Source organism: Nuphar pumila, chromosome 8 (genome assembly GCF_984573655.1).
Source record: "Nuphar pumila chromosome 8, dmNupPumi1.hap1.1, whole genome shotgun sequence".
In the NCBI taxonomy this organism is placed as follows: Eukaryota; Viridiplantae; Streptophyta; class Magnoliopsida; order Nymphaeales; family Nymphaeaceae; genus Nuphar; species Nuphar pumila.
Genome location: NC_143256.1, coordinates 6,298,086 through 6,323,460, shown reverse-complemented (window position 1 = coordinate 6,323,460; position 25,375 = coordinate 6,298,086). Strand labels below are relative to the sequence as shown.

Genomic DNA, 25,375 nt, shown 5'->3' with positions numbered 1-25,375 from the left:
TATATATTTATATATACATAATTTAACAGCCACTAGCCCAGGTCTGCAGTTTTATTTTTAAAACCCTGCCAGCAGCCAGATTCGGCTAGCACTCTGTCTGCGGGTCTTTCTTTTGGGTTTTATCCAGTTCAGGCCAGCATAAAGCGAGCTAGCACTGATCAGTTGAACCTGCTGAGCCTGATCTGCAACCAGTCCAGCCGATCCACGCAGCCCAGACCAGATTAGATCTAGTCTACGTATTCGGACCAGGCCAAATCTGAACATATTCTAGCTGATCAGCAAGCCTAAGTCTTGCAGCCGATCAGCCAAGCCTGACCAGTTGACTGACCAGGCCAACCCGATCAGATCTACAGACCTGCCAGTCCGATCATACTAGACAGATCTGGCAAACTGATCTGATATCACAATCTATCAATGGAGCTGTGAATCATCTTTTAGCAAGGGCACGGCTGAATTGGGCTTGGGTGTTTTAAGTGCTTTCCGTCCATTAGTTTAGAAAATAGGTATTAGTTTAGGAAATTTAAGTTTTAGAGCTTTTCTTTTCTTTAGAGTTGGGTACATATAGGTTTAGTTTACTTAGAATTAAGTTTATTGTTATTTTCTGAAAACTAACATTAGATAGACTAGGGAATCTAGTTGGTCCGTTTGTTTTGTGGTTGTATTTTGCAAGTGGGTTCACGCTTGGTAATGAAAGCGCGATAGCGAAGGCCGTGCCCGTGTGAACGAGGGAAGCTAGATCGCGAGCTAAAAGAGCCTTGCAGATTTTATTTTTTTGTTTTGTTTTGTTTTTTTAGGGCCACTGGTCATTTTAATTTATTTGGGGTTGTAATGATTTTTATTTTCTGCTCGAACCTCTTTAATAGGGTAGCATGTTTCTTTACATTTAATTTTAAGGCAATAAAGCTCCTTGTGTGGAATACAAAAGTTATAAACACGTTCCCTGAGTTCAACCTGGACTTCACTACTAGTGTGAACCGGTTAATTTAAGATTTGATGCACGGTTTGAGCCGACAATTTTATCGAAAAATCTTTTTTAAAATACTTTCAATAAAAGTTGTATCAAATTTTTTACACCCTTGCCGGAGAAGGGCGATTTAAAACTAAGTACTCACTTTATTGCATTTTTCACGTATATTTAAGATTGTTTGTTTGCTTTTGCATCTTTTTTAAGATTACTTAGTTTAATTTCCTGTTGACATCTGAGACTGCTTAGTTTACTTTTATTTATTATTTAGGACGGCTAGAACCACGTTATGTACAAACTATAGAGCCAGTTTACTTTTTCTACACGACCCACCTAGTAAGGTACCATTTTAGGTTCTTGTGCATGTAGTTTGTTTTCAAGCTCTATATATGCACTTGAGTGATGGTTATTTATTTTCAGCATTATTTTTTCTATTTTTACTTGCTTCGTAGTGTACTTTGATCGTGATTGCACGCTAGTTAGGTAGAAACCAAACTGTTAGGACGTTTGTTACACTGGGTCTCAACTCTATGACGTATGAAAGAGAGACGTTCTTCAGGCCCTCACCTTATAGATCCTGTCGAGAATCTTGAATTAATCCCAAGGAGATCTCATTGAATCAAACCCATGACAGAAGAAATTGCCCCAGTTCATCTCTTGAGAGAGTACTTCGCCCCTACGGAGTACAATCCGGTGTCCTGCATAGTGAGACCTAATGTAGGAGTACCCTAGTATGAGATTAAGGTCAGCGTTATCCAAATACTATCATCGTTCTATGGCCTTAACAATAAGGACCCTTACCATCATCTCGATGAATTTTTAGAGATTTGTGTTAAAATATGTAATCTCATATAATATCTCATATGTAATCTCATAGACAAGTAATGTTTTATCTCCTTTCTAGTTAGGATTTTTCGTTTAATTAATTCTAGTTAAAATACAACTAGAATTAGCCAAACCAGTCCATCATTGGACTGATTTGGCCTTTACCTTTTTGACTAGTCAAAAAGGTACCTTTTTGACCAAGTCAAAAAGGTAAATCCAAAAAGAGTTGTTGGACTCCCCAACAGCTCTATTAGAGCCGTTGGAGAGTCCAACAGCTCTCTTAAGGCTTCTCTCTACCTCTCTATAAATATTGGGCTATTCCCCTTGTAAATACTTACTCTTGTTTTGGGTTTTTATCTCAAATCAATAAAATTGTTTATTTTTCATTTTTATACCCGTTTCGGGTTGTGTGTATTCTTAAGTTCTCTTTGTGAACCTTTGTGGTTCTTATGATGTATTTGTGAGAACTTGTTGAGAGACATTTGTTGTAGCGTATTTTTCACTTTCTTACATGGTATCAGAGCAAGGTTGGTGGACGTGTATTGGGAAGCGTGCCATGCAACTACTCTTCAAGAAAGTGAAGTCTCTTTGAAGGAGTGCTCGTGTGTAGCCTTGAAGGGCGTGGAAGGCTACTTATTTTCGATCTTTGTGGTTAAAATATTTCTCTTCCCACTTGCTTTTCTTCTTCCCCTCTCATTCCCAAGCTTGTAAAATGGATGACAATGATAATGTCACCATTAAGTCCATAAAACTCAACGATTCAAACTATGTAACATGGGCTTCAATCATGAAGCATCTTATTTGGGGAAAGGGTCTATGGGGCTTAGTTGATGGAACCGATAAGGAACCTAAACTAACGCTCACTAAAGAAGGTGGAAGAGAAGTACCTCTTTCGGAGGTGGAAAAAACTAAGGCCATCTCCACATATGAAAAGGAATAGAAAGAATGGAGAATGGGTCACGCCAAGATCATGTCTTGGCTAATTTCTAGTGTAGACATAAAGAAGTGTTCAAGTCTCGCAAAATTTGAACATGCTAATGATGCGTGGGAATATCTTAAGAGAATGTATTCTCTTAAAGATATTGCTCATATATGTAACTTACAAGAAAAGGTTCGGAATATGGTTCAAGGAGAGAGAAGTATTAGAGAATACTACAATAGCTTATCCGAACTATGGGAAGAGTTGGCTCTTCTTGAACCAAAGTGGCATTGTCCACAAGACATTGAGCTTCGCCAAAATCAAGTAAATGCGGAGCATTTTTTTCAATTTATAAATGGGTTGAGACCCGAATTTGAATCAACCAAGTCCGCTCTTCTACATCGGGGAAATGTTCCCTCTATTGAAGATACCATTGAAGAGCTAAGTATGGAAGAAAATAGACTCAAGAAACGAGTCGACAAAAGCGATGATGATACAGTTTTAGCTGTATCTAGACCAGGTAATCACATTCGCACATACAAACCTCCACATATTGGGAGAATAAACAATGAAAGGCAAGGAGGCGATTTTGAAAGGAAAAAAGTTATTTGTTATTACTGTCATGAACCCGGACATGTTAAAACTTACTGTCCAAAGTTGAAAAAATCTTATGAGAAGAAGGTAGCTGTTGTTGAATCAAAATAAACAAATGAGACATCCATTGGAAACATGTCCCTGTCTCAGCTGGTGGAGGCTCTACAACCTCTTCTTAAAGGAACTTCTCCCTCAGCTGGAGCTACGATCTCTTCTGTTGGCACCTCCGATCCAGGTAAACCCCTATGGCTTCTTGACGCTGGTGCTTCTTTTCACATGACACCAAATTTAAAATTATTGTCGCATTGTTATGACTCAAGTGGATCGAGTGTTTTTACTGCGGATGGAACATCCCTTGAGATAAAAGGAATAAGAAATTCCGAAAATAACTCTCAAAACTCAAAAAGATTTTGTGTTCCAAAGATTAGATATATCCCCAAACTTAATCTAAATCTCTTATCTGTTTCTCAATTAACTGATCATGGGTGTAATGTTTCCTTCTCTTCTCATGATTGTCAAGTACAGGATCACCAGTCAGGGAAGCTGATTGGGGAAGGCCATAGAGAAGGAAGCTTATATTACATGGATTTTTTGGAATTACCCAAGAAAACATTATGCTGCAATGTTCAAAAAGTAGGCTTGGATCTTTTACACCAAAGATTTGGTCACCCTTGTATATCCAAGCTTCAGTACTTTCCAAACATGGAAAAAAATTGTAATTTTGAAACTTTCACTTGTGAAAAATGTATTCTTGGAAAAATGAAACGACTAGCATTTCAAGAAAGAACTTTTGTCTCCACTCGACCACTTGAATTAATTCACTCTGATGTTTGGGGTCTTGCACCAGTTACGTCAAAAGGTGGGTTTTTATACTATGTAATTTTCGTGGATGACTTTACACGATATACCTGGATTTACTTTCTCAAACACAAATTTGAAGTGTTCTCTTTTTTTCAAATATTTCATAATATGGTCAAAAATCAATTTAAGAATGATATTTCAATATTTCGCACTGATTCAGGGGGAGAATTTTTATCAACTGAATTTAAAGAATATTTGAACTCGCATGGAATTTCACACCAAAAATCTTGTCCCTATACCCCTCAACAAAATGGGTTAGCTGAGAGAAAACACAAACACATTATAGAAACAACTAGAACACTACTTATCACACATCAAGTTCCTAAAGTTTTTTGGGCCGAAGCTATTTTAACTGCTGTGTATCTTATTAATAGGATGCCCTCATCCTCAATAAAGAATATTTCTCCTACTGAAAAGCTTTATAAACAAAAACCTGATTATTCTAGACTGAGGGTGTTTGGGTGCAAGTGCTTTGTTTTTACAGATAAGAATGATAAATTCTCTCCCCGTGCTATACCCTGTACTTTTTTAGGATATGCAAATAATAAAAAAGGATACAGATGTTTTGACCCTAAAAACAACAAGTTATACGTTTCAAGGAATGTATCCTTTCTAGAAAATGAAAGTTTTTTTGAAAACAAAAATTCTACTGAAATAGATGAGTATTCCTTCTTGTTGGATCTAGTTCCAAAGGATAGTGAAAGAGAAATTGATCTAGATGATCAGATGGATGTGATTGATTCTGATCCTCATAGAAATAGTCAAGATTGTATTCAATACTCTAGACGAGAAAATTTAGAAAGACAATGTGCCCTGGATAAATACACAAGGGAACATGAATCTGCCTCTTCATCTAGAAAATCCACTAGGATCTCGAGGGTTCCTGCAAAGTTTGTGTCATATCAGTCTTTTTCACCAAAACATCAAGTCTTTATTGCTCTAATTCATTCCTATGAAGAACCTCCCAGTTATGATATAGCCAAGGATCAACCAGAATGGGTCAAGGCTATGAAAGTCGAATTAGAAGCCTTAGAAAAAGCAAATACTTGGACCATTCAAGACCATCCTCCAAACAACAAGAAACCTATTGGTTGTCGCTGGGTGTACAAGGTGAAAACCAAGAGTGATGGCACTCTTGAAAGATTCAAGGCCCGGTTGGTGGCAAAAGGCTATTCTCAAGAATATGGAATAGACTATGAAGAGACCTTTGCCCCAGTAGCTAGAATGACCACTGTTAGAATCCTAATAGCTCTTGCATCAATAAAGGGATGGCATATCTTTCAAATGGATGTTAAAAATGCTTTTCTAAATGGAACTTTAGCTGAAGAAGTATACATGGACCCACCACCAGGAATGAATATACCTAAAGGGAAAACACTTCGCCTAAACAAGGCTTTATATGGTCTCAAGCAAGCTCCAAAAGCTTGGTATGATAAGTTTAGTAAGGTTATGCTTGATTTTGGTTTTCGATTTTGTCTTACTGACACAGCTTTGTTTGTTAAGAATTCTGATGCAGGTATTATCATCCTTCTACTCTATGTTGACGACATGATTATCACTGGAAGTGATAAACAGGGAGTTTATGATATTAAAAAATTTCTCAAAACACATTTTGAAATGAGTGATTTGGGTTTTTTGAAATATTTTCTTGGTATAGAAGTTGCCTACTCACCTAAAGGTTAATTGCTAACTCAATCTAAGTTTGCATTAGATATTGTTGTCAGGTCAGGTATTTCATATGAAAGATATGTTGATACTCCTGAGATTGTGAATGTCAAAATGAAGATTGATGATGGAGAGCCACTCGAGAATCCGACTCCATATAGGCAACTTGTTGGGGCTCTATCGTATCTATCTATCACAATACCTGACATTACACATGCGGTCCATACAGCCAGTCAATTTCAACATGCTCCAACTTCTGTTCATATGGGAGCAGTTTTGCGTATTATTAGATATATCAAAAATTCTATTTCTCGAGGATTATTTTTATCCGCTTCCTCTAACTTAGAATTGCTTGCTTATACTGATGCAGATTGGGGTGGTGATCCAAATGACTGTCACTCAACTACAGGTTTTTGTGTCTTTTTAGGAGAATCCTTGGTGTCTTGGCGATGTAAGAAGCAACAAAAGGTCTCTCTCTCATCAACTGAAGCTGAATATAGGGCAATGGCTACAACTACTATGGAATTAGTCTGGCTTCGACGTCTACTTTCCGATATGGGAGTTGAAAGTCCAAAAGCATCAAATCTGTGTTGTGACAACAAGAGCTCTATCTATATTGCAAGCAATCAGACATTTCATGAACACACCAAGCATATAGAAATGGATTGTCATTATGTTCGAGAGGAATTTTTGCGTGGCACCATCAATCTTCCCTATGTTGCTTCAGAATATCAGTTGGCCAATTTCTTCACCAAGCCTCTCGCTGCTCCTAGGTTTCACTTTCTCTTAGGCAAACTTTCGGTTATCCAACCGTAAGTTTGAGGGGGGGTGTTAAAATATGTAATCTCATATAATATCTCATATGTAATCTCATAGACATGTAATGTTTTATCTCCTTTCTAGTTAGGATTTTTCGTTTAATTAATTCTAGTTAAAATACAACTAGAATTAGCCAAACCAGTCCATCATTGGACTGATTTGGCCTTTACCTTTTTGACTAGTCAAAAAGGTACCTTTTTGACCAAGTCAAAAGGTAAATCCAAAAAGAGTTGTTGGACTCCCCAACAGCTCTATTAGAGCCGTTGGAGAGTCCAACAGCTCTCTTAAGGCTTCTCTCTACCTCTCTATAAATATGGGGCTATTCCCCTTGCAAATACTTACTCTTGTTTTGGGTTTTTATCTCAAATCAATAAAATTGTTTATTTTTCATTTTTATACCCGTTTCGGGTTGTGTGTATTCTTAAGTTCTCTTTGTGAACCTTTGTGGTTCTTATGATGTATTTGTGAGAACTTGTTGAGAGACATTTGTTGTAGAGTATTTTTCACTTTCTTACAATTTGTTCCACTGTGAGGATCAACAATTTTAGAGATGACGCTCTTAGGTTGACTCTATTCCCCTTCTCCCTCAAAGATAAAGCCAAGCACAGGCTGAAGTCTTTGCATACAGTTCAGATTATCATTTGGGATAGAGTGCAAAAAAAAATTTAAAGAAATACTTCTCAATTGGTAAGATGAACCAATATCGTAAGGCTATCACAAGTTTTACACAAATTGAGAGAGAACAATTTCATAAGTGAGAGAGGATGAAGGATCTTTTTCGAAAGTGCCCCTATCACCAGGTGCCCAGATGGCAACTGGTACAATACTTCTACGATGGGATGACTGAAAAAAACAGCAAATGGTTGATGCAGCCTGTGGGAGTACATTTATGCTCAAGAGTGAGGACGAAGCGTGGGCTTTGTTCGAGACCCTGAGTAAAAACTCTATGCACCATGCTTCGGCCTCTAGAGTGAAAAGGGCAACACCTGCCACTATTGGAGCAAAGAAAGTTGGCATGTACGAGATAGGGACAAACCTTGAGTTGCGAAACAAGTTTACCTTCTGATCAAGAAATTGAATCAGTTGTTGTCAAATCCCTCCCCAGCTATGCAGGTGTGCGCGTTGTGTGGTAGCTCAACACACCATGTAATTGATTGTCCCGTTGTATCGCAATATCCTGAATTTATGCAAGAGCAAGTTCAAGTGGCGCAAGGTTTCGCCAAGCCCGCAAATAACCCATTTTCCAATACCTATAACCCTGGCTAATGAAACCACCTCAACTTCTCATGGAGAAATCCACAACAACCCCCTGCCCCTTCCCAGACCCAAGTTAGACCAGGTGGCTATCAATCAAGCTACCAAAAGACCTAATTTCCCTCAGGCTCAGACCATGTTTAGCCAACCTCAGTTTCAAGAGCCTACTTCTAGAAAGACCTTTGAGGACAAAATGTTTCAGGCTTTTGCTAACATTAAGGAAAATCTGAACTCCCAGACTCAGTCCATAGTGAAACTAGAGATACAGATTGGACAGCTTGCCGAGGCGTTAAGCAGGCATAGCGAGGGGACGCTATCTAGCCAAGCCATGGTCAACCCTAGGAAAAAGGAACCTATCCATGGCCTGCACACCAAGAGCAGGCTAAGGCGATTACTACCCTTAGGAACGGGAAGGAATTTCATGGAATAAGGGAGACTGTTGAAGAATTTCAGAGACAGACTAGTGAGCAGTCGGTTCCCTTAGATATACCCCAGGAAAGTGGGAGGCTCCACCACTTCAGCCTACCTGATCATATATACCCAAGACCCTCTTTCCTAAAGCACTGGAGAAGCCCAAGTCATTTGGCAAACAAGGGATGAAGATGCAAGAGATGCTTGAGATATTCAAGCACGTTCAGATTAACCTCCCTTTATTAGATGTTATTCAACAAGTCCCTGCATACGCAAAGTTTTTGAAAGAACTTGTAAAAAGAAAGAAGTTTAGACACTCATCATCAGGTTCAGGACCTTCTCTATGGACGTTGAGTGATCCACCTCAAGAGAAGGATGATGAATCACTCGGAGAGGATAGCATAGGATTGACTGATAGATGGTATTAATTACATATATATAGTCGTAAAATGCAAAATATCTTAACATAGGGTAGGTGGTATTAAGTACACCATCATTAAATACCATCTCCACTCTCATCTCCCATCTTCGGCTCCCAAGCAGAGCCTAAGAGTGAAGAGAATGGGGATGGGCCTTTTTCAACTACATCCTCACAAGGATGTAGCTGACAACTCCAGCCTCATATTTTCTTCTTCACTCCCAACACCCCTCTTATCTCCTCTCTAACACCAGCTCCCAAACAAAGCCTAGAGGAACATTGAATGATGGCTTGTATATGATAGCATGAAAATCCTTTAATCATATTTGGGTTTGCCAATGGAGATTGGACAAGAGATCAAGATAAGAGAAGGTTGATATCAAGTTATTATGCTTCCCTTGCAGAAATTTGATATCCTGGAGCAGTAAGAAAGAACGGAAGTGGCCAGGTAGAATACGGAGCTAGACCATCGATCCATGGCTTCGCTTATAGTAAAAGTTACATGGATAAGGCATCTATTCACCACCTTGAGTCAGACGATTGGTAGATCCATTATATATTGTGATAACCAAAGTGCCATTAAATTTTTTCTAAATCTCATTCATCATGGGAAGACAAAGGATATCATGATAGATTAGTATTTCACAAGAGGAAAGATTGAAGATAAGAAAATTGAAGCTCAATTCATTGGATCACAAGTCAAACTTTAGACATTTTTAAGGATGGGCTTACCAAAGCACAGTTTTGTGTTCTACCAGGGTATTCTGGTAACTCCTAGAACCATAATGTAGCCTATATAAAGTTTGTGAATAGAGAGAGAAGCATCCCCTTCAACTGTGGGATTGGACCGCTACTTTTCTCAAGACTTCTTCCAGCTCAATCTTATTGTAGGACTGTATCAAGACAACAAAGGTGGATAGTCCTTATAGAATTCTTTCAGCATTCGATGGACACCAACACCAAACGTAAAATATCATGCTAAAGACACAAAAGGAGCTCAAAGCTCCATGCTCCATGTACTCACATGTGTGAACAACATATACTGCCAGGTAAAATGAATCAAGCTGAAGAGTTTCTAAAAGTTATTTAGCAAACAAAACTATCATCACTATCTAACAAATTTAACATATGACATTTTTGTGAGATTTTGAAAAATGATAAAATATGATGATAATTCAAAATTTTGCCAAAAGCAAAATACTCTCAATATTTTTTCCAAATTTGAAAAAAAAAATCCTTTCCTTCTTTTCTATAAATTATGTTGAGACTTACCAAAAATAAGACATTTCTATAACCTCCAAATATGTTTCATTGTGAAGAAATCACATGAATAACAATTTTGATAACAGTTATTTTTCAAGATCCCACATAAATGCATTTAGTATACTAAATGAAAAATTCATACTGCATCAAATAGTCTTGTTTCATTAAAACTATCTAACCACTGGCAAGTGATCTGGACAGCTTATTATGGCTTTAAACAATGCAAAAATGACCGCATAACTCACAAAGAAGGAGCTTAGTATAGCCAACATACCAGGAAAAGAAGAAAAAATTTATAATTTAATGCGCCAACACAGTTAACAACCCATACACAATGATGGTCCATTTTCAGAACACATCTCCCACCTGACAAAAACACAACAGATTGAGTCAATACCTACATAACAGTTTGGCAAAACAACAGTGATACATTGCAACTAATTAGAGTTTGAATAAAGCATAGAAAGAATGCACAAGAAAGAAAAGAATGCACAAGAAAGAAAAGAATGCAACTGACATAATTTCAACAATAAACATGTGGATGTTTCTCACAAGCAATTCCAAGAAGTATTGCAAAGTAAAAACAATAACTTACAAACAGAGCAGTGATGACAGCGAGGTGGTTTTAACTGGTTGCACTTCCTGCAGTAGCGAATTCTGGAATTTAATGGATCAACAAAAGCCGGAGATTGCTGTGAAACAACAACTTGATTAACAAACTCAGAACTAGCCAATGGAATAGTGTCCCCACTCTCTTCATCCACAACAGGCCTCCAATTTGGTGGAACACCACCTGGATCCGTAAAAACCACAGAGAAATAGCTCCAAAGTAGCATCACCAACTACGTAAATAACACACCGAGAATAAGGAAAATACCCATATTTGAAAGCAATCAACTTCTGTTCATTCCAATACATTTAAAACAATCATGCATGCAATTAAACATTGAACAAAACAAAAATGATGGGAAGAACAAAAGAACCATCAGAAAGCAAGTCTTCAAGGAAAAATGATATGGTTCCAACATCAAAAGCAAAATACAACAGGAAAAGAAGGGAAGGGAGAAAACACAAGATTAGTTATGACAAGAAGAAACATGACAATCAAAGACCTCACAACCCAATAATAATTTCAAGATACTAACGTTGACCAAAAAACAAAAAGAAGTCCCAAGTACTTTGCACTTTTTATTTATTTTTATGTTGATCACAAAATAAACGGCAGTCAAGTCCAATCAATCCTACAGATATGAACATCAAATCTATAAAGAATAAGAAAACCAACAACAGGCCGCATGACATTGAAAAGAGACTTACAAATAATCAAGTTTTCAAATAACTTGATAAAACATACATTCATCGAATACGCTAGAACAAAAATAGCATATAAATGCTTCACAACACAAATGTAAAAGAGTGCATAAAAAGCACTTCAATCTAAATATAATTGAGAGGGAGAACCCTCTACAAAAAGTGAATTACAATGGGCACAAATGGCCTTATTTATAGATTACATGTTCTCTTATGCTGCATTTTGTTTATTTAATCAAATATATATACCACGAGTATCAAAGGCATTGTGACTCCAATTCAAACATTAAACCCAACCGCCACATCAAAAATTTTATAAAGATGAGCAGTCTTGGACAATAACAGCAAATAAAATGTGGCTTCCACAATATGTGGCTATATAAATGGGACACCCACAATCATTTCCATGTCATAGATAGAAGATTACTAAGAGTTTCATTAAATGTTCCTTTTTTTTTATTTATAACCAGAAGAAACCGCACCCGGCATGAAGACCTGGTCGCGTTGGCTCAGCCTACCATACCCACGGTCGTCATGCTGGTGGCATAAAACTTCGAAGCTAGGACCCCCGCCCCGCAGCCTATGCTGGGCATCTGCTTGCTCAAAGAGGAGACGCCCATGGGAATCAAACCTTGACCACCCGTCTAGGAGTTTCATTAAATGCTCATAAGCACACTTTCAAACAAGAGTACAATTTCTTTTTTGTTCACAAGAAAGCACCAGTCCTGGACAAACCAGCACATGAATCCTTAGCTTAACAAAGCCCACAATAGAACGCAAACACCAAAATCCTAGAACCTCAAAACCCTAAATAGGTGTATTTTTTCTCCTGGAAAGAAAAGGCAAAGTTACTTCAAAAACTCAATGAGGTTTCTTTTATTTCTTTCCCTTTTCTCGCTTTACGATTACCTAAAGTGGGTAAGACACCACTATATAAACCAACTCTCTCTCCAATTTAGAAGACATGGACAACATTTTTGAAATAAACCATAGTCACAAATATCAGTCTCATGATGACAGTAGCAACAGTTTCTCAAGAGAATCTAAAAATAAGTGGAACTTTTAAAAAAAAAAAATTGCAATAAAAATTTTGAAATGAAAATAAAAATTCTGAGCAAAATACCATTATATCCACAATATAATAATTTTTATCAATTTCTTGCAATATTTTCCCTTTTGTATTTGAAATTTGAATCAACATGCTAAATCCAAAATAAATTGAAGAAAAAAAGGTAATATTTGTAACCATGGAATAAACCAAAAGAACCTAGATACTGTTAACATTCCCTACCAAATAACTATTAAAAGATGAGGATATCCTTGTGACAAATGCCTCTGACAAAATCAAGCATTCATCCCAACAATGTGCCATGTAAATGAGAATCATGAGATAGTAAATATGACCCATAAAAGTGTGCATATTATTTTCATCCCATTCTTTGCCATACAGTTAGTAATCAAACATGAGTGATCATGTTAATAGACAGTGAGTGAACTAGCCTATGACATACCAACAGTCTCGCAAACAAAATGAATATGGCTCACTAACATCATCAAGAGGGAAAAAATAAATGGTGCAGCCTGACAAGCAACAAAAAACTGCCAAATACTCATTCAGTGAGTACAGCCTTCCATTCTTCCTCCAAACAGGGAATGCTGGTCTGCCACCATATATTCCATTTTTACTCCAGTACCATATACCTTTATCTATAATAGAAAACCTCACAAAAACAAATGTGTTTTCTGTATCTACAGCTGAATCCATGCGACATAAATACTGAACGACCAAATGGCATCTCTTCCTCTCTCAATTCTTATCGGTGATGGGCCCTTGGGATGATCTCGAAATGCTTGAATTGTCTTCCAAATCCCTGTAGCTACGACTCGGAATGATAGAAAAAAACAATTAATTCCTAAATCAGACTCTAGAAATTGTCAGTTGTGCATATGTCTGCTTTTGTCGCACATTTAGCTGTGTTAATTACTATGCGAAGTAAAGAAGGTCCTTCTTTATGCCATTAAACTAGGAAAGAGAGAACATCTTGCAATATATCCATTTTACTTCCACTTTGAAAGTGAATGAAATGGTTGTTCTGTCCTAACAATATCCGCCTCATGGCATCCGATGCATTTAGAGAGAGAGAGAGGGAGCAGTCATCTCGTCTCATTCAGAAGATTCACTAATATCAGAAGCGGAAAAGACAATCAATCACTACAATATAATAATGAAAAAGAGAGAGATTTGCACCAGAGCATGGAAGCAGAGCAGGATCAGGAAAGCGATTAGGGATTCAAGGCCACCGTGTTGCAACGCAGGGCCATAGTTGGTGATGACGACCGCATAGTAGGTAACTCCGACGACGCCGAGGACCAGGAGAATCATGATGGATCCGAGGCCCCTGAGCGCAGTGCAGAATCTGAAAACGTTCCACGCCATCACCGCCCCCACTCTGTACATGATGATGAGAAGGACGGCCAGCAAAATCGACCGATCGCTCTTCGCTTCCTCCCTTCTCCTCCCTCACCAAGGGATCGCTCCTAGCATTTCAAGACCACGGGAATTGGCGAAGGAGATTGCCGGAGCCCATCGCCGCCGTTTCCCACAATTGAAGGATTTCATTCCCCCGTGGGATGGGGGTTGGGTGGGAAGGGAAGGTCTTGACGAGATCTGATTGAGGGGTCTTTGTTCCGTGTTGACCCGGGTACGGTCGGTTGGTTGAGGGGTCTCGGAAGGATCAGAGTAAGAGAAGTTAATGGATCGGATTTTATTTGATATCCGACTGAATTCGGATTTAGGAAGCAAAAACCATATCGGATTATAATCGGATATCTGCATCTGATCTACGTGTAAAAATCCAGATCTCATACCCGAATCTGAATTTGAACACGAATCCGTTTAACCAACATCCGATGTATACGATCTGGTATCGGCCACATCCGATCTGGTATTGGCCACAAACTCATGCACACAAGTGATTCACTTTGAGGGTGGGTAGGCCTCTAAGTTTCACGAGGGAAACCAATCGGATTCGCTAAAGCAAGATTATTACATAGGAGGACAATGAGGCTTTATATAACTTAGTTTAGACCTAATTCTAGGTAGGGATGGCAGTGGACCGGGGGAAAGCGGGCCCCGCCTCGCCCCGTTTGGACCGGGGATGAAGGGTATGAAACGGGGATGGAGGCAGGGACGAAGGTTAAAATCCATCCCCGTTCGGGGGTGGAGGCGGGGATGGACTTGCACTTTTCCCCGCCCCATCCCTGCCACGATCCCCGCCCCGACCACTTTTTCCCGCAATATCCCTGCCCCGCCTCATCCCCGTTTGAACCGGGGATGGAGGACATGAAACGGGGATGAAGGCAGGGATGGAGGATAAAATCCATTCCCTGCCGGGGATAGAGGCGGGGCGGGGGTGGAGACCTTGTCCCCCTCCCCGCCCCGCCCCGCCCCACTGCCATCCCTAATTCTAGGCCCCTAATAAATCGCTTACTCAATAAAACCATGAACTTTCCCCATTACCAAGGGTCCTCACTTTTAGCCTATCGTTAACTATGATGGGCCATGCATGTCATCCTTAGCCTCGAAGGAACTCACCAAAATGTCAGTACTTTTTTTAGGAGAACCAAAATGGCAGTACTTAGAGTGACTATCGAGTTGCTTTGGATTGGGTCATTGGCTTACTAGAACCTGATCCAATATTCAACCCAATCCACGATGAGGAAGAGAAGGTATGAATTAAATGTAGCCGAGCCCAGTTAACCCATTCCAATTGGATACATTCCCATGTAGCACAGGTTTTGATCCAGCTTTTTCAATTCATGCAACCCAATCAACTCATTTAGGTTTCGTTCTTTACAAAATATTTAAAGCACTCTAATATGTCGACATATAACTAATTTGACCCATTTACAACTTGGATCTCCTCGATCTATTTACGAAATTTGACTCATGTTACAATTTGGATCACATAATTTGTTCCAATTTCAAGACCAAAAGTAGATCCTCTAGGGTCTTCGTGGCGTTTAATCTCTAGTAATTTGACTCATGTTACAATTTGGATCACATAATCTGTTCCAATTTCAAGACCAAAAGTAGATCCTCTAGGGTCTTCGTGGGGGTTTAATCTCTAGTTCTGATCCACATGATCATGGTTTGATCTGATCCGTTGTAAAATGGGATCTGTCATTCAACATTAATTTCAATTACTCGAATGAAAATTAATATCTTTCTCATGATACCAAATACAATCATTTGTAATTCAAGATCCATTTTTCTTTATTTTCTTCTACCAGATGCCTTCCAAGTAGGGATGCCAGTGGAACGGGAAAACGGGGATTTGTCCTAACCTGCCCCGCCCTGTCCCCGATCTCTGTTAATGAAATTACTAAAACATTCATGCTATATTATAAATTAACTTTTAAATATGTTGCTCCTATGCACAAGACAATGCATAGCATAGGCCTCGGGAGGCAAGGGTGCTAGCCTCAGAGTTTTAGGGCATCAGCATGACAATTGTAGGCATGGCAGGCTGAGCCGATGCCACCAGGTCTTCATGTTGGGTGCAGTTTCTTTGGGTTATAAATTCAAAAGAAACAACATGAATACTTTCTTGGGTCACAAAATCATGTTTTTCATCAAAGAAAATATAATTCAAAAGTCAATCCCCACTATTTTAGATACGCCAAATCCATCTATGAAGTCTAGTTGGATCAAAACAACCTGCACTATAGAGATTCATAAGTGTTTATGCCGATAAACATTTGTTATACTATATTATATATAGAGAGAGGAAGGCGATCATCCAAGCTAAGGAATGTCTAAATCATCTAAACCACTTTCAAAAATCAATTTTAAATGCATTTTTTTATGAAAAATGATCATACGGTACGATAAAAATAACGTGTTTTCAAAAATGCCCCACAATTTACCAAATCCACCAAATGAACAGTTCCACAGTAAATTTTTTATTTTTTTGGGTCACAATGCTAAAAGTGGGTGAACCCATGAAACTCATTAACAAAATCATATCTTAGGTTGCAATATTTTAAAAAAAGATTGTAAAATTTCAAAACACTTGCATGACTCGTGACAAGTAGCACAAGGCACATTATAAAAATTCTTTAAGTGTTGAAGAAGTTTGTACCTTGCAAAATTTCAAAAGAGTATCACATGAGGTATTACGAAATTATGAACAACTTTCGAAAGTTTGTACCTTATGAAATTTCAAATGAGTATTGTTGGGGTATTGTGAAATTATTTTTTTTGGCAAAATTCTATTCTATATAAATGATGCTTCATTTTTCAATCCCTTATTTGCATCTGGATGCCCTAATTTTGCAACCCTAGAGTTCTTGTGGTACTCAACCCCTTATTTGCATCTGGATGTCCTATGTGGATGTAATTTTGATAAAATAAATAAAAAATTTGATGTCATTTGGATGTAAAGTTTATTAATTATTGTATTTAAAAACTTGGTTAAAATTTTGCATGTATGTTTGATAGAATTTATAGTTATTTTGTTATGTTTGTGAATTAATTTTAGTTGTAAATTTTAGTTTAGTTTATATATATTGTTAAATTGTTAAAAAAATAGATTTGTTCTGTAACAATGAAATTTAAAGCAAAAATATTGCATAATTAGGAAAATCATATATTTTGAAAAAAATTACATATATACGTGTGAATTGTATAAAAAATCTACATGTATACATGTGACATGTTATTTTATAAAATAAAGTCTTTCATACATTGCATTCATTCCATTCTTTCCCAAAATGAAGTCGCTCATACATTGCATTTATTCCATTCTTTTACAAAATGAAGTCGCGCCTACATTTTATTCATTTTATTCATTTCATTCTTTCATAAAATGAAGTTGCTTATACATTTCACATTCATTTCATTCTTTCACAAAATGAATTGCATTTATTCTATTCTTTTACAAAATAAAGTTGTTCATACATTTTACATTCATTTCATTCTTTTACAAAATAAAGTTGTTCATACATTGCATTTATTACATTCTTTCATAAAATAAAGTTGCTCATACATTTTATTCATTCCATTCTTTCACAAAACGAAGTTGCTCAAGCATTTTGCATTCGTTTCATAATTTTACAAAATAAAGTCGCTCGTATACTGCATTCATTTCATTCTTTCAAAAGAATGTTGCTTCTCATTGCATCTCTAATGGAGAGAAAATATAGTATGTACAGAGGTACCTTCATCTTTTTCGGCCTTAAGAATCCCAAATTGCAATGCATTTTTTATAGAGATAAAACACAGTACACCATTGTTGATTCTACATTTTGTGTTGTTCTTGTTTTTCTTATCCCACCCATACCATGTGATCGAATAAATGTTAACTGTGAGATACATCGACTCTATATCATCATCATCATCCAACACATCTTTTCGACTATCACAGTTTGTTAGAATGGATGCCTTCTACATCATCATCATTCATGTTTTCTATGATGAGAATGCAGCAATCACAAACAACTCGTGGACTTTTGGTTTCCTATCTCATCCATACCATAAGATCTCACCACCAATGCTTTTACCAAAAAAATAATTACCATTGATGAAGTGTTGTCGATGTTTTTACTATCGATGCTTTTATCAAAAAACTCATGGTCGATGAAGTGTCGTTGATGCTTTTACTAAAAAAAATCACTGTCAATAAAGTGTCACCTGTTTTTTTAGCGAAAAAACTCACCATTGATGAAGTGTTGCATATCATTTTACCAAAAAACTCACTATTGATAAAGTGATGCCCATGCCTTCAAGATTTACCATCGTCGGTGAACTGCTGGTAATGAACCGTCGTCAATAAGGAATTTTTGCAAAGCTTGAATATTGTTAGAAGATTGCCAAAAGGATTGGGGACCAAACGAACCCTAGGGTTATGAAAATAAGGCATCAGGATGAAAATAAGAGGTTGAAAAATGAAGCATCATTTATATAGAACAGTATTTTGCAAGAAAAAAAATCAATACTTTTGTGATACACATTTGGAATTTCGCAAGGTAAAGACTTTTGCAACACTTAAAAGCTTTTAACAACATGCCTTGCAATACTTGTCACGATTTTTGCAAGTGTTTTGAAATTTTGCAAGCCTTTTTGAAATATCGAAAACTTATATGTGATTTTCTTGACAAGTTTCATGGGTTCATCCACTTTCAATGTCGTGACCCACGAAAATAAGAAATTTTCAGTTGTGAGGAGTAAAAACATCCCAAAAAAGTGAGAACCTGTGAAATTGTCCATTTGGCAGATTTGATAAATTATAGGGCATTTTTTAAAATGCTCCATTTTTGTTCTACAGTACAATCATTTTTTATTTTTTATTTAAATCTTAAAGAAGGTCCAAATCATCCAAATCACTTCAAAAATCAATTCTAAATGTATTTTTCTACAAATTTAAGTACATGGATGTAATCTACATGGTCAAAAACTTAAGAACTTGCATTTGGATAGAGTTTTTGTATTGCATAATAGGTTTTTCATAGTCCAAAAAATTTAGTATTGGTCTCTCTCTCTCTCTCTCTCTCTCTCTCTCTCTCTCTCTTTCTCTCTCATGCGGATTTTTGCATGGGAATTTTTGGAGCCTCGAGGTGAGAGATCATCGCCTGCAGTCTCATCCTTTCTGGGCTTTTCGTTTGGAGGTACTTTTCTTTTTAGGGGGCCGCCTTTTTCCTCTTTGATTATCGGGATGCTTTGGAAGCGCGTTTCTGGGTAACTTCTCTCTTAGTCTACACTCTACCCAAGAAGTTGGGAGGGATACCAGGTGGACTGACGAGTGTGATGCGGCATCTTTGCCTTGGTCAGGAAGATGCTTGCTGTCGTGGGAATCCTGGTGGTCTGAGTCTCGGATTACAATGACGTGGATCCATTTGGTTGGTCCCTACACCGAGGTTGATGGGCTTCGGGGTCCGTCAGGGGTCGCCATGACGCCAAAGGATTCTCTCAGTCTCTCTGTAGTTGTATCATCTTCAATTTCGTTTGCTATGATCATCAAGGGGTCTGAGATTTGGCCTTTCCCATGGAAGAGGTCTCATCTTTCAGAGGCTTCATTTCTTGCATCAGCCAATATGTTGCCTATTATTGGAGTCTCGGTCTGACAACATTTTTTCTGCATGCTAGTTTATGGTCTTTCAGCCTTGGTTTCGTCTATCACAGACAATAGCATCGTTTGTCTGCTTCGCCTGGTCTCCAACAGTTTTGTAAGTTCTCCTCTGTTAGTTGTGTATTGCAAGGCTCCGTCTATTCGTCGCTTGCGGGTTCGCCCTCTATGAGTGGTCATCTTTCATCAATCATGGGTTTGTCCGTAGACGAAGTCGCTCGGCGTCTCGACCTAGTGCTTTCCCAACCCAAGTTACTCAACATTAATTTTGTTATGCGTGAGTCCTTGGCCGCGATCGAAGATCTTTTACCGACCTTGGTGGCGGATGATTAGCGTATCACTAACGTCAACCCCCAATCTCCTTCGATCGGGGGGTATCTCAAACTAGGCGGGGTGGTCTCCCAATAAGGAGACGTCGTCAGCCTTCGCTATCTCCATTTAGCGAGTCTGGGGTCTCTCCTAGGCAGTCTGTGAGGATTCGCACTCCTCGAGGATTTCCGGACTTCCAGTTATGAAGATCTTGTGTTGGAATATTTGGGGACTGAATTGCCCCTCCAAGCATCTTTTCTTGGCGAAATGGATTCCTCAAGAAAAGCCCGATCTGATTGCACTTTGTGAAACAAAGATGGCGAATATCTTGAGTTCTATCGTCCCCAAAATCTGGCGTGGTGCAGATTTCTTCTTTAAGCCTGCGATTCAATATACGAGAGACCTCCTTATCCTCGAGAAACATTTTATAGCCTTACAACGGGTGGATGAAGGAGCATTTTTCATATCCATCGCTCTTCCCCTTCCGCCAAAAATGGCACCAGCTGTGGTCACAATGGTGTACGATCCTCACCGCCAAAGTCGTCGAGAGGAGTTCTGGTCGAACTTGAATAGGGTCATTACTTCATTCGGAGACCAACATATTATCATGAGAGATTACAACTGCCTTCTGTCACCTATCGACTCAAGCATTCCGGTTTCCTACTCGGCTTCAATGAGGGGCTTCCAAAACTTTATTCAGATGAACCGGTTGTACTACGTTCCCCATATAGGTGAAGTTTTCTCTTAGACCAATCAGCGATCTAGACCATGCTTTCATTTGCTAGACAGAGTGCTAGTTTCGTCGTATCTGCTGAGCTCTATTAATGGCATTTATGTTGCCTACTTCCACTATCTGTCTCAGACCATAGTCAGATTGTTATTTGATAGGGCCAAGGCTTCACCGGCAATAGATCCTTCAGCTTTGAGCAATGGTGGCTTAAGGAGGCAGGTTTCGAGTTGTTAGTCCAACAATCTTGGAGTAGACCGTGCTATGCGGACCGGGTGGCTACACAATGCATGATTAAGCTTTTTCGCTTATCCTGCGAATCAAATCTTGGCTTATCTCCAATAAAACAAGCAAATTAAAAAATATGGAGGATTGGGAGCACGAGCTATCGTCTATCAATCAGTCTTTCTTGGCTATGACCTATATGAATGCATCAGAGATGGAAAGCCTAAATGCTAGATCGGCTGAGCTAACTCTTCTTTTGCAATCTTGGCGTCTAAAAGATGAGATTCATTGGAAGCAGGGGTCAAGGGTGACTTGGCTTAAAGCGGGTGACGAAAACACAAGGTTCTTTCATTCTTTCGCATCTCATAGGATTCAAAGACATGTGATTCATTCTATGTCTATCAACGATGTCTCCTTCTCGGGCGATCAGGTACTCCATGCTGTCACCAACTATTTCTCTAACCTGTATTCTTACAGCCAAGTTGCAAGTGGCTACATGGGTACAATATTATTTTTGTCCATGGATCGGGCGCTCTCCAAGTCGATTCAGGTGTTGTTCACCGAAGAAGAAATCTTCTCGGCGGTGCGGGATTCGTCAGGGTGGAAGGCTCCAGGATTTGATAGGTATCCAGTGGATTTTTTTCACATATTCTGACAATGTGTTAAGAATGACATTATTAGTGTCTTCGCTGAGTTTCATCGCAATGACCGATTGTCGGTTCTTTCTCACCTAGCCATTGTGTCGCTTATTCCTAAGGAGGAAGTCACATCAGTCATCTCGCGGTTCCGCCCTATATCAGTGCTAAGGGGTTTATATCATATTATCGCCAAAGTCTTGGCTAATAGGATGCAATCAGTCGCTCCTAGGATTTTTTCGGAGGCTCAGTTCGCCTTCATTCCTAATAGAAGGATTCAACATTCCTTTATTTTGGCCACTGAAGTGTTGCATTCTCTCAAGATCAGTGGAGGACCTTTTTTCACTCTTAAGCTTGACTTCCATAAAGCCTACGACTCGGTTCATTGGCCGTTCCTTTTCAACATGTTGGCAAACTTGAGCTTCGGTAGACGCTTCTCTAGCTGAGTGCATGAGGTGGTAACCAATGCCCAATCACAGATTCAGATTAATGGGGTCAAGGGGAAACAATTCAAGCTTAATCGTGGTCTTCGACAAGGATGTCCCCTGTCTCCTTTACTCTTTAACGTCGTCTCTGAAGACCTTGTGGTTTTGGTTAAGAGGGCAGTGGAGTGTGGTCTAATTGAGCCTCTTGGTGTACAGGAATGCCGTAGTCAGATCCTGACCTACGCCGATGACATAATTATCTTCGGAAGGGTTTCCATTCAACAAATGTTAAGATTCAAGGTTGTCTTTTTTTTCCTATTGATGTCAGGTCTATCCATAAACTATAATAAGTGTTGTTTGTCCATGGTAAATGTCCCTCCGTCAATGTTGGTCATGGGCCAGCGGATATTCGGGTACTCGGTATCGGAAAACTCCTTTTCTTGTCTAGGTCTACTGCTTCAGATCAGTCGTGTAACAACAACAACCTAGAGCGCTACTCTTCAAAGGGTTCAAAATAAAATATCGAGCTGACAAGCTTTCTACCTTTCCATCACTGGTAGACTGACTCTCATCAAGCACATTCTAAATGCTATGCTAGAATTTTTTATGTCTATATTCCTGATGCCTATGGGGGTTAGTAAAAAGCTAGCTCGGGTAGTGACAAACTTCCTGTGGTCTGGGCATGACCCCAATAACAAGCGCCACCTGATAGGGTGGGACACCCTTCTACTTCCTCTATATAAGGGGGTTTGGGAATCAAGGATCCCACGTTGAGGAGTATAATGCTCGTCATGAAGCAGTGCTGGCTTGCGCACCAACTTGGGTCCACGTGTACAAGTGTTCTTCTAGCTAACTATGGGGGGTGTGGAATCGTTGGTGGGGGTTACAAGCATGCGTCAACGAACAATGTCAAAGCTTCGTCGATCATGGATCCAAGCATGGTCCACGTTTTTTTCAAATAATGGAAATGTTGACTCGCAGTCACAGTTTTTTGGTCGCAACTTTGCTCCGAACGAATCTTTTCGCTCAAAAGAATCCTACCTAGCTCTCCTTCCTTCGGGGGTGGATCGGTTTCCGGTGAGCCTGATCTGGGGCAAGGGACCGACTCCTCGATCACGTTTTTTGGCATGACTAATCTTACACGATTAGGTGCAGACTGACAACTTCCTCAAATCAGACAGATTTCATCTACCGAATAAATGTGTGTTGTGCGAGATGGTCGAAGAATTTGCGCTTCACCTTTTTTGGGAATGCACTGTTTTTCAAAACATCTTTAAGGTGACCTGGAATAAATCGGGAGTCAGCGTGTGAGGAATTGTTCGTCAGCGACTTGCTGTGGGGTCTCCAGCCAGTTCGTCATTGCAACAAATGGTAGATTATTTGGCGAACTTGGCTTCTCTTGTCCTGGTGGGCCGTATGGATGACCCGCAACAATGCTATTTTTTAGCATATTCTGGCAGTGTTCAATAAACTGGTGAACCTTATTTTGGCAAATGTGTATGCCATTTTGTGCATCAACATTCCTGATCTTCAACGCAATCTGCCTCTATGGCTCCCTCATGATCTAGGGTGATGTTCGTCATCTAACTGTATCTGTATATTGTTTTTTTTTTTTCTTGGCATGTCGGGCCTTTTTTGGCTTTCCAGTAAGTTTATTGTTGGTTGAACCTGTTTTGTAATGTTGATGGTTATAATTCGTCTTTCTCTCTCCCTCTTTATATATATATATGTGTGTGTGTGAAAGGCACCGTGGACACTAAGACCGACACAAAGTTTGAAGACAAAGCACCAACTTGTTCATCAAATAAAAAACTTTGCCTCTTGCAATGCCGGATTAAGCATACTTACTTTATGGCTTGATTTGGCTAAGGTCCATTTACATAGACGGGCTAGAAAGATCAATGAATTACACTTACCATGTTCAGTCATACACTGTCTTGTTCTGTTTGATGGACGTTCAGAACATTTTTTTTAACAAACATTGCACGCGGCGGATGGCATTCCGCGCGTCCGCCGCATTGTAATTGTCGATCCACCTCCCCATGTTACAAAATGAACACGAATTGAGGGGAAGGAAAAAAAGCTGTGCATCGACGGGCGCGCCAAAAATGAACGGGTACAGTACTCTCTCTCCTCCGGAGCGCTCAAACTCGAAAAAGACTGGGAATCGACGGGCGCCCCTCTGTCGTTTGCAATCACGCTCGGTGGGAAGATGGTCAATGTGCTCTTTGTCACCGGTGAGGAGGATTTCAGCGACTCAACGGTTGGGTGCAGACAAGAGGCGATCAGGGCGGTCGTGGAGTGTGCCATTGGAGCGAGTTCTGCCAAAAAACGGTGGAGGATGAATAGGAGGAGTTGAAGATGTGGGGTTGCTGGTTATCTCTTGTCATTGTTTTGAAGGCAAATGTGTAGATTTGGATGTTTCATTCATTTTGTGAGGGTAATGATCAGGACATCAGGTGGTTTTGGGGATGTTAATTATCATGAAATCTTAATATTGGGAATGGGTTTGCATGCCAAATCGAGACACTTAGTGTATTTTCTGCATTTTTCCTGTTATTCTCAGTGCATTTTTTCTGAGTGAGAGCATTTTTTGCATTTTAATCGAGTTTAATCTAGACACTCAGTGCATTTTTCTGCATTTCAAGGAAACTTGTTCAATGGTAATGAATACATGATTAAGCACAACAGAAAATTTTTATTTTATTTTTTCATAATTTTAACTCTTTAACAATGTAGGAATTGCATAAAAAAGCATAATCCCTCTTTTCGGTTGGCTCCTTCATGTCATTATTTATAATAGGAGGTTGATGCTAGGATGCTTAGAAGTTGTTAAGAACAGTTAATAGGAGTATATATATATAGTTTTTCTGTTTATATATGTTGTATAACCTATAGACCTCTATATTTCTGTTTATATGTACTGTATATACAGATATTTTTGTTTCATATTTTTGGTTTATATATACTCTTTATATATGTTTTTTCTGTTAATATATGTTGAAGTTTTCTGTTTATATACTGTACATTTATTTTTGTTTATGTATACTGTGTGCCTATTCTATAAAAGCATGTTTCCAAATTTTGTTAATATATGCTGAAATTTTTTGTTAACATGTTCTGAATTATATATACATACATATATAAATAATCATGTTTCCATGAATTTTTCTGTTAATGCTGTTGAATCTCAATGCTTGCCTCCTTTGTGTAGATCCAGTGTTTATCTTTGCCAGCATTTGCCCAGTTGGAGCTACTGATGCTTTTGTTGTATCATAGGGTTGTGGGTATCATAGATCCAGTGTTTTTTTTTAACAGCGCTGATTATAAACCATATGCAAATGCAGGCTTCCTGGTGGTGCAGCTACCATTTGTTAGCTAGTTGGAAAATTTTCCATAAACAAACAAACAAGCAAAAATTTTTTTCCGTTTTCAATCTGTTTTTCTCATGCTACACAAACAAGCAAAAAATTTCATCTTCATGCAACCTTGCATGTAAATGCATGTCTTAGCAGCTACACAACCAGACAATTGCATTGTTATCATAACACGATAGCATGGAGGTGAAGTCAGACAATCAAAATAAAAAAAGAGCCAATGATGGCCTTCATTGTATCATTGATG

General features: G+C 38.7%; 1 protein-coding gene across 1 annotated transcript in view; it reads right to left on the bottom strand.

Annotated features, from left to right (window-relative positions):
• LOC149829515 (putative protein S-acyltransferase 14) overlaps positions 1-13,942 on the bottom strand; it is a 40,427-nt gene extending 26,485 nt beyond the window's left edge. Inside the window, exons 1-3 of the mRNA XM_090015991.1 lie at positions 13,553-13,942; positions 10,589-10,835; positions 10,268-10,359 (exon numbers count right to left, since the gene is read on the bottom strand). Of these exons, the coding sequence (XP_089872117.1) occupies positions 10,268-10,359; positions 10,589-10,835; positions 13,553-13,762 (549 nt within the window). The 5' untranslated portion in view covers positions 13,763-13,942. The remainder of the gene's footprint in view (positions 1-10,267; positions 10,360-10,588; positions 10,836-13,552) is intronic.
• Between the last annotated feature and the right edge of the window lie 11,433 nt (positions 13,943-25,375).